This window comes from Triticum aestivum, chromosome 7D, assembly GCF_018294505.1.
Source record: "Triticum aestivum cultivar Chinese Spring chromosome 7D, IWGSC CS RefSeq v2.1, whole genome shotgun sequence".
Taxonomy (NCBI): domain Eukaryota; kingdom Viridiplantae; phylum Streptophyta; class Magnoliopsida; order Poales; family Poaceae; genus Triticum; species Triticum aestivum.
In genome coordinates this window covers 448,312,755-448,323,105 of record NC_057814.1, presented here as the reverse complement: position 1 = coordinate 448,323,105, position 10,351 = coordinate 448,312,755, and the positions used below count along the sequence as shown (strand labels likewise).

The following is a 10,351-nucleotide window of genomic DNA, read 5'->3' as shown; positions in this document are numbered from 1 at the left end:
GGGTGCGGCGGTGGCTTGAGAGGAGGCGGCGACCGCGGATGGATGGGGCGGTGGCGGCTGGAGTGGGCGGCGGCTGCAGTAGCTAGAGAGGTGACGGAGGCGAAGGAGCGCGACGGTAGCAATAGCTAGGCAGCGGCTGCGAGAGGGGAGGCGGCGGCGGCGCTAAGAGGTAGGCGTGGCTGTGGCGGCGCAAGGGTGAGGGCGCGGCGGCGGCGGCGCAAGGGTGGGGGCACGGCGGCGGCGGGGGGAAGCTACGGTTTAGAACCCGAAAACTGATACCATGTATGATGATAGAATTGCAATCGCACATATATATATGATGTACAACGGTGGGCCACGACCTCAACTATACATTAACTTAGGAGGTGAGCCAGATACACAAATATGCACATAACACATATACTCAACACTAATAACCAGCGCGAACCAGACTCCCTTTAGCGTTTTCTACTAGCAGTAAAAATGAGCGACACAGCACACACATAGGTATAAAAATCTTTTTGCTTGGAATAAAGGTGTGGCAGCCGCCATATCTTGCCCACCGGAGTCCTCCGCTTGTCGGCACGCGGGGGCAACGAGGGAGGGGGGGTGTTTACATTTCAAGATCGAAAGAAACAACAACATATTCTATTTTGGACGTCGATAACGGCCACATGTGTGGGTGTTAAGGGGTTTGCCCACACGTTTTGTGTGGTGTTTAAGAGAATCAGCCCACACGCCTACGTGTGGGGCAAAACAAGTAATGCCCACACGTCTTTTTTTTTTCTCGCGGTCCCTTTTACATGCCTACGTGTGAGCAAAATAGATAACGCCCATACGCCCGTACGTCAGGCCTCCTACCTCATGGTCCCGCACGCCCCACGTGACAGTCACCACGCGCCCCGCAGTTGCCATGGTCTGGATCCCCCTCTTCCATGTTCGTTTAACTGCAGTTGCCATGTCGCTAAACTACAGTTGCCATGTCGGACAACTACAGTTGCCATGGTTGCTCAACCGCAGTTGCCATCTCAGGTCAAGTGCCAGATGCCATTTTTGGACAACTGCAGCTGTTGACATGTATGGTCTGGTTTACTATAGTTGCCATGATTTGAAAACTTTAGAGGTTGCCACCTACTAACACTAGACAGTTGCCATGTATGGTCTGTTTACTTCAGTTGCCATGACCTGAAAACTTTAGAAGTTGCCACCTACTAACACTAAGCAGTTGCCGTGTAGCACTGCAAAGAGACATGTCAAAATAACATGTTCGGGTAAAGAGAGAGTTGCCATCTGCTTACAAGCATACTAGGGCAGTTGCCATGTACCCTGCAAAACACATGGCAACTGATATATTCGGGTAAAAGAGAGAGTTGCCATCTGGTTACAAGCACACTAGGGCAGTTGCCATGTACCCTGCAAAACACATGGCAACTGACAGTTTTGGGTGTGGGAGAGGAGACGGGCGTGTGGGCGAACTGATAAATGCCCACACACCAGCCCCTGTGCGTGAGTGAAAATTGACGTGTGAGCGAACTGCTAAACGTCCACACACTGGTCCCTCCGTGTGGTGAAAACGGACGTGTGTGCGACCGGATGAATGCCCACACACCAGCCCGGTCCTACGTGGCACCACAAACATGCCAAAATTCGTGCAACCACAAACGGACGTGGATCCATGCGTGTGGGCGAGATGCAAACGCACACACGTGTGGACGTTAGTATTTCCGTCTATTTTTTATATTTAATCTATGTGCACCTCATCGCACGCGTTTCTTCTCTAATATCGCACACCGACACAAGCTGACCGCTTAAGAGAGTCTCGCCGCACTAGTAGGCGCAGGTGGGCCATGGAAGGCGCTACGTGCACATGATCACAAAGAAGCCAGACTCGGACCTCCCATAATCAATCTTACGCCAGCGCCCGCACATTTAATCGGCAGGGAAACGGTGTATTCGGTGCATGCAACTAGCAATCAACCATCTGCATGATGTTCTCGCTATAAAACCTCCCCCTGCGTGATCCATGCTTCACCATGAACGCACTATACCGCTAATAGCTGATACGCCCACAGAACTATTAGTACGGAGCCAAGCAATGGCGTCTCTTTACCGGGGCGTCCTCGCTGGCCTCGCGCTTCTATTCATGAACCTGCTGCTGATACTGATGGCGCGTCCCCCATCCGCCGATGGAGCAAGCACGGCGAAAAGCAAAATCTCTGCAGTGTTTGTGTTCGGCGATTCGATCGTCGATCCCGGCAACAACAACCACCGGCTGACGGAGGCGAAGGCCGACTTCCCGCCTTACGGGCAGGACTTCCCTGGCGGCAAGGCCACCGGGAGGTTCTCAAATGGGAAGGTTCCCGGGGACATGCTAGGTACGTATGTAGCGACCGGCGACTGACTTTGCTGTTGCTTTCTTTAACCATCCTATATATTTTGATACAGAGGAAGTATTACGTAGTAGTAAAACTGATGGAGTGGCTTCTTTTACTACGTTTCATACTATGGAACTTTAGTTATACCAAGCTGAGAATATTTACGGAAATGTCTAGTCGAAGGCTAACTTTACCACACCTAACACGTAAGGTAAGGAAAATGTGGCTTGCTAGAAAGTGTGGCCAAGAAAATCAGCGCCACGGCCCACACATGCGGCAAACTTGGGCAAGAAGTTCAATGGAAGCTGGTGATCAGTGCAACACACACACCTAAAACATTGCGACGTTCCTAAGACCAGCTGGGTCAAACTTAGATTTGGAGCCAAACGACCCGTAGTATCATTTTGCTTTTGGAGGGGGTAATTCCGTTGGAAGCTCCTCAAGTATTGATGCACGAGACATTTTGGCATCCAAATCAAAACACTGTACATGTACATGTAACATGTCCATGTAGGGAAAATATTAGCATGGAAATCTAATGCTGGGAACATAGGAGCTGATAATGAAATGCAGTTAGCCTGCCTAAGAGAAACTCTGCTAGAGTTGCCATATCGGGCCTATCGGCATAATAATAATCCATTCGCAAAAAAAGGTATAATAATAATCAATATTGTGATTTTGACCGAAAAGTCCATTCTAATAGAGTCGTTATATGCCCTTTTGCCTGCAGATTTATGGAGTGCGCTTCATATCCAGCCCGTGAGCCTTTATATTTTTGAGATTGTGGGTGTTGGTTTGAAGTGCGCACCATCCGTCAATCACTTGTGTAGGAAGGAAGTTTCGATGGCGCTGTCGCCTGTACGGCTGCCGCTCCCACCTCTATCAATGTTGCGCCAACTTATCCAATTGAAAGAGTGCCAATAAAGGTCGCCGAGTCTTTCGTATCTATTTCCCATCCGCACGCAGCAAATCCACCCTCGTTTCCTGTTGGTATGTGCCCATTTATGGGATATACCCCTATCCCATTCGCCGTTGCCACCACATTCTCCCTCTCTCCCCCATCCCCGTCACCAGCGCACTCTATCCCAATCAGCCACCTTGGACGGCCGCCCCCCCCCCCCCCCCCTCTTCCCACTTTGCCGTTGCCATCACACTCAACCCCATCGACCATGTTGGTGCAGTTACGCCCTCTCCATGGACCTTTCGACGGCGAGACCAAAGATAACCATGCAGTTTGAAAGTTCTGGGAGAGGGCGTGGCACTACTCCGAGTGGGTCTAGGGCGACGTGAGCCATAAGGTTGATTAAGCCGTTGGTCACGATCGCCTACCAACCACCCTTGAATACTTGGACCACATGTCGATGGCCGCCATGGCAAAAATGAACGTCACTCTCACACCGACCTTCAAGACTGTGGCTTTATCCCGCATCCAGGATGCACAGACGTTTGTCGATCGTGTGACCGCGGAAGTCGAAGCCTCCAACACTTTCGCGATCACTTCGAATAGGAGAAAAATACCGTAATTCAATTAGGAGAGAATCTTATTATTGAGGTCGTTTAAATTGTATTTGTAATCCTTACTGAAATCCATTTTGTAAATCGGTGTTGAAATCCAAGTGCGGAAAAACTTTCATTGTTGAGGTGAGGAAGGGAAATCTTATAGCTACTGATAAACAGTCTCACATTGGAAAAAGTTTTTAGAAAACTATGTTTATGGGACTCTATATTTACGTTTTGTCTCAGCAGCCTTGATATCCATACGGAGCGCGTTATGAGGCTGCCGATATGGATGTTGCTCTAACCTCGGATGTTTGGTTGTACTGGTCCGTCGTCTGTGTTTTTCTCCATTTAATGCAAACGAACTACTAATCTATATCAATAATACTATCCAATTAATGTACTAATTAAGCTGAAATAAACACTATTATGATGACAACTCCATCAATGGGTTGCACTAATTAAGTTGCATGTTGAGCAACAACCAAGCACAGACGTACAGACGTGATACCAAGGCCAAACAGATGACGGAGTATATCCATCTTCATTACTACTTAAATGATTGGTTGCTATTTCAAAAACTCTATGTTTTTTCACTTTATAATTTTAAACTTTTGAATGTCACTTTATCTATACACCAACCTCTTAGTCTTGCACCATGTGAAAACTAAAAACTAGAAGATCTGCTGATGTTATTTTTCTTGATTGAGCAGCTTCTAGGTTAGGAATTAAGGAACTATTGCCACCGTACCTCGGAGACGATCTTCCAATAAGTGAGCTACTCACCGGTGTTGTCTTCGCTTCTGGTGGCGGTGGATATGATCCTTTTACTTCGATACCCGTGGTAACATAACATATCACATGCATCTCACACAATACAGTTATCGTGTACTAGTATATTTCATTTTGGTTTCACCTGAAACTAAGAATGTTACTAGAGATTCTAATGCTAACTTCCTATGATTCAGAATGCTAGATCGAGCACTGAGCAACTTGGATTATTCCTCAAATATAAGGAGAGACTAAAAGCTTCAGTTGGAGAAGATGAGATGACACGTGTTATATCTGAAGGCATATACTTCACAGTAATGGGGGCAAATGACCTTGTAAATAATTATTTTACATTTCCTTTGAGGCCCCATCAATATAATCTTCCTTCGTACGTGAAATTTCTTGTCTCTTCCGCCGTCAACTTTACTATGGTAAGAGTATTCATTAAAACTCTAAACCTGCTGGGAAATAGTCAATGTCATAGTTTCTTAAAAAAGCTTGTTTGGCTCCCTCTTTTTCAACAAAGTTCTCGTGCTCATTTAGTTCTTCAGAATTTTGAAGTTTTGTGTATTTCCCTCAAACTCAAACACTATAATCCATTCGTTTCGTAAGGCATTTAATAGATTCCTTTAGTCGACTGCAAATACATTTTATGTGTTTGAAAATTTAGTACATTACTCAATCTGTACCATCGAAATCTCTGGCCAAAGTTTCAGCATAAGGATATTTTATAATTATCATGGTACTTACAGTCGCCTACTTTTATTTGCAATCCATGTATATGCTGTTTAATTAGCATTTGATCAGTAAACCTGATATTTATAAAATTCAGTATGTTCATATATATTCTTATAAACAGAACTAAATGAGATGGGTGCAAAGAGGATTGGACTCATTGGCATTCCACCAATTGGATGTTGTCCCTCGCAAAGGAAACTTGGATCAAGAGAATGTGAGCCCATGCTAAATCAAGCGGCGGAACTATTCAATTCTGAAATAGAAACGGAAATTCATCGGTTAAATGCTGAAAAAACTATTCAAGGCTCCAAGTTTATTTATCTTGACATATACTACAATCTGCTTGAGCTCATTCAGCATCCTGGTTTTTATGGTGAGTACACATTTTATCCTTGATTTTCATTTTTAGGGCATGTTATCAAATGTAACAGTAGAGTATCACTGCAATATAAATATATTGACAGATAACAACGAAAACCTATTTAGGCTGGTCATAAGGAGAGTAACATAGCAAGTAACATAACACATCCCAAGACAATTTTGCTTATGTGGCAAATAGTGAATGAGAGATGTGTTTGTGCTAACATAATATGTTACTGTAACATACCGCACCCCAAAGGTTAAATGAGTCTATATCTAAATAAACGAAGGCTTGCATGCGGATATTCCCTTTTGCTCCTACGTGCATATGCACCCATTGTCGAAATACACATTTCGAAAAGTTGACAAATTCGGAACAAAAACCCCGCGTGTATATCCGGACATTTTATGTCTGTTCACAAGGTTTCGGTGAAAAACGACGTTTTTTGTGGCTTGTGTAAAAAAGACAATTTCTGATGCTTCATTCTAACTATTCACGATGCATTTCTTTATCTTTTTTACACAAGCCACAAAAAACGTCGTTTTTCACCGAAACATTATGAACGGACATAAAATATCCGGATATACACGCGGGATTTTTGTTCCGAATTTTTCAACTTTTCAAAATTTGTGTTTTCGACAATGGGTGCATATGCACCTAGGAGCAAAAAAGCCGCGTCCGCTTGCATGTCACTACACATATGTTATGAAGGTAATAATATAGACTAGTAACATATGCATATTACTACTCTAAGTTACTTCCCACTATGACCAACCTTAAACTCCAAAATGTAATAAATCTTACAAAACTATGGACGAACTAAAGTATCAAGAACAACTACGATACTAATGTTTACATAGTTTATATACTTGGCTTAGGAATATGTGACTTTATATGGTGCTTAAAAATACAAGTTGGTTGACATGTTATCATCATAATTATTTGTTACTAAATATTTTGAAACTTCCTGTAATATAGGATTCAAGGAGGCAACCGAAGGATGTTGTGGCAGCACCCTGCTAAATGCAGCAATATTTGTTAAAAATCAACATGCATGTCCAAATGCTTATGATTATATTTTCTGGGACAGCTTTCATCCTACTGAAAAGGCCTACAACATTGTGGTTGATAAACTATTTCAAACAACGATGCAGTATTGATGTGAAGAAATTCACTCTCTATGGTCGCATGACCAAATATTATTAGATTTGCACTATGAAATTTGTAAAGGCTGGAACATTCATGCAAACTTGTATTGCCAATGAAAGTTTGCATGCCGTCCAAAATGGGAAAACCCTAGAGGCCCATGAATATATAAGAATTTCGTTCTTTAGAAGAACAGACATGATGTGGTGGTAAAGTACTTCCCGTTTGTGCCAAGACGTCCGGGGTTCGACGCGGCCTCTCTTTATTTCATTGTGCAAGGATAAGGCTTGCTTTATATAATCTTTGCCTAGACTTCACCTAGTGTGCAAGCTTTTAGCACTGGGTTAGTGTAAATTATCGGAAAACTTATTCAAGGGATAGCATGTGCACCAAAGTTTTTGATCGATTGCAAATTTGTTGTCCACTGGAAGTGGTTGAGAACTTACTGGTTTGAGAACTGTCCTTTAGCAGAATGACGTGTTGATCTTCAAAGAATTAACGTACCAGTTAGCTTGGCATGACTATATTCATGTGGTATATTCTATTTGGTCCTGGTTGCAAATTAGGTGTCATGTATTGAACTATGACATGCAAAGTCGCCCTGATTTGTTGATTTGTTTGTTTGCAATGGCCAACACACACACACACAAAGGATCATGCCGACAAATATCAACGCCATACAAGAGAAAAGCTATGCCTGAGGGGGGGGACAAAGCAATGAACACAACAATCGATGAAATACAAGAATGACCATCTCTTGCAACACAAACACATGAGAAAGATTCTCCAAAAGTAACGACTCGATGAAGGGAACGAGATGCAAACGCCGTTATTGGATCCAACCACCGAGTGCCAGACCGTGGGTTATCGTTCCAAAGATTAAGTCCGAGTAAACTCCAGGCAAAGCCTTCTATAAGCAGGTGACAACGTAAAAACATCATTATAGCCAAGTATAAAACATGGTGACATGACCTAGGATTTTCACCTAAAGCTCGAGAGTTGGCACTCAAGAAGCTAGCAAACCAAAGTCATCATTTGGTTTCGCCTCCACTTTCTGATCTCAATAGTTACATATGCGCACAGTCATGACGCGAGGTGCCACACGAGTGATGACCATGTTTGCACAAGTAGGCAATCGAGCCGCTCGCCACAAAAAGCATTGGATGGAGAAAGCTTGCCAACGCATACGAGACGAAGGCATTGATGTGGGAGGAAGGGCACCGACACTACCAAAATCCTCATTCCGGGACACTCCATCTATCCTGCACGGTCCTCACATGTGGTAGCCGGTGGTAGATCTACATTACACAACAACACCACGCATCGCTTCTTACTCCACTGTCCTCGGCTATGTCAGAAGATCATTGATGGACCATCATACAAAGGAGAAGCCATCTTCGGTACGGGTCCGGCCGATACCCTCCACTAAAAAAAGACATATCCATGATGATACGCATTTTTCATAGTAGGTCACGTTTCTGTCACCCATGTACATCCGTGATAGTTTTATGACAGAATCAAGATAGTTATACCTATACTGTCGGGGGTGTATTCCATGACAATAGTTACTTTTTCATCATGGATGTATCACTTCTATGATGATAAATGTCGTCATGGAACTGCTTTTGTCAAGGGTAACCGACATAATGGGTCACCGTTAAACTATCAGGTGCGGGTTACAGATTTGATACCCATTATCATCTTTGATGAATGACAATTTTCCACGTGTTAGATTCTCATTCGCCAACGGAGCCACACGTCAGCTCTACCTTGTGGCAATTGTCGCCCATCCAATGGATGATGTGCGCCTATGAACTGACAACACATGTCGCCCATCCAACGGGTGATGCGCACCTATGAACTGACAACACATGGCATGGCCCAACAATGGCATGTTTAGTTAAAAAGACCAGCCATTGCCTTACAAAATTACTCATAAATCGCAGTCGGATCACAAGAATAGATCATTTAAGACAACATAAAGATGAATGATTGATTTATAAATAATATTACAATGTTGCCAATTGCGATGCATCGATTACAAGTATGATGGAGATGATTGAGATGGAGATGAGATGAGAAATGGCGACAACTAGGGTTTGTGAATGGCTTATAGTGGAATTTTGTCGCCCTGCGTCTCTGGATGTCGCTCCTTCATGAAATAGGCATGCCCCCCCCTTATAAAGTGTGATGAGGTGGATGCCACGGTGCTCCTAGCGGATAGTATGACCACATAGGCATGCCCCCTCCATCTTTTACTATTTTGCCCCTGGTGCGCCTCCAATTAACCTGGCTTGGTTCCCACACTTGGTATTTCCATATATATATGATCGTTTTCTTCCATCTTTTGGTTCATTTTCTATGTGAACACATTAAACAAGGGATTTCACAATTTATTGCATTCATTAGTCATTAGTGGCAATATCAAAGCGATTCTCTTAGAAAATACTAGATTATACAATTCAAACAATGGTGTAATAAGTGCAAAAATATCACCCATCATTCTCCTTTGGAATGCAGAGGCCTCTCGGCATTGCATCGATATGGGCAATGGTTTGAGCGTTGCTGCTCGTACCACACCCTCTCTTCTCCTCTGGTAACATTGTTGGGGAACGCAGTAATTTCAAAAAAAATCCTACGATCATGCAAGATCTATCTAGGTGATGCATAGCAATGAGAGGGGAGAGTGTTATCTACGTACCCTCATAGACCGAATGCGGAAGCATTATGACAACACGGTTGATGTATTTGTACGTCTTCACGATCCGACCGATCCTAGCACCGAACGTACGGCACCTCCACGATCTGCACACATTCAGCTCGGTTACGTCCCACGAACTCTAGATCCAACTGAGGTCGAGGGAGAGTTTCGTCAGCACGACGGCGTGATGACAGTGATGATGAAGTTACCGACGCAGGGCTTCGCCTAAGCACTACAATGATATGACCGAGGTGGATATCTGTGGAGGGGGGCACCGCACATGGCTAAGACAACTGTCAACTTGTGTGTTCTAGTATGCCCCCTGCCCCCGTATATAAAGGAGCAAGGGGGAGGCCGGCCGGCCCTCCTGGGGTGCGCCCCAAGTAGGATTCCTACTAGGAATCCTATTCCTAATAGGTTTCCAACAAGGGAAGAGAGGGGGAAGGAAGGAGAGGGAGAAGGAAAGGGGGGCGCCGCCCCCTTCCCTTGTCCTATTCGGATTCCAAGGGGGGGGGGCGCGGCCTGCCCTGGCTGCCCTAGTCTCTTTCCACTAAGGCCCATGTTGGCCCATTAGTTCCCTCGGGGGTTCCGATAACCTCCCAGCACTCCGATATTTATCCGATGACCCCCAGAACTCATCCCGTGTCCGAATAACATCGTCCAATATATCAATCTTTATGTCTCGGCCATTTCGAGACTCCTCGTCATGTCCGTGATCACATTCGGGACTTCAAACTACCTTCGGTACATCAAAACACATAAACTCATAATACCGATCATCGT

The 10,351-nt window shown here is 44.4% G+C and overlaps 1 protein-coding gene across 2 annotated transcripts; it reads left to right on the top strand.

Moving 5' to 3' along the window:
* Positions 1 to 2,032: 2,032 nt before the first annotated feature.
* On the top strand, positions 2,033 to 7,308 carry LOC123168465 (GDSL esterase/lipase EXL1-like). Of its 2 annotated transcripts, none has more exons than XR_006484360.1 (5): positions 2,033 to 2,354; positions 4,565 to 4,695; positions 4,820 to 5,053; positions 5,482 to 5,733; positions 6,700 to 7,308. XR_006484360.1 is itself a non-coding variant. In XM_044586350.1 (5 exons), the coding sequence occupies exons 1-5, from the start codon at positions 2,075 to 2,077 to the stop codon at positions 6,879 to 6,881; spliced, it is 1,080 nt and encodes a 359-aa protein (XP_044442285.1). In that variant the 5' UTR covers positions 2,033 to 2,074; the 3' UTR covers positions 6,882 to 7,308. The 2 variants fall into 2 exon arrangements, 1 of the variants encoding a protein (XP_044442285.1); XM_044586350.1 differs by having other exon boundaries at positions 4,820 to 5,049; positions 5,477 to 5,733.
* The last annotated feature ends 3,043 nt before the right edge of the window (positions 7,309 to 10,351 follow it).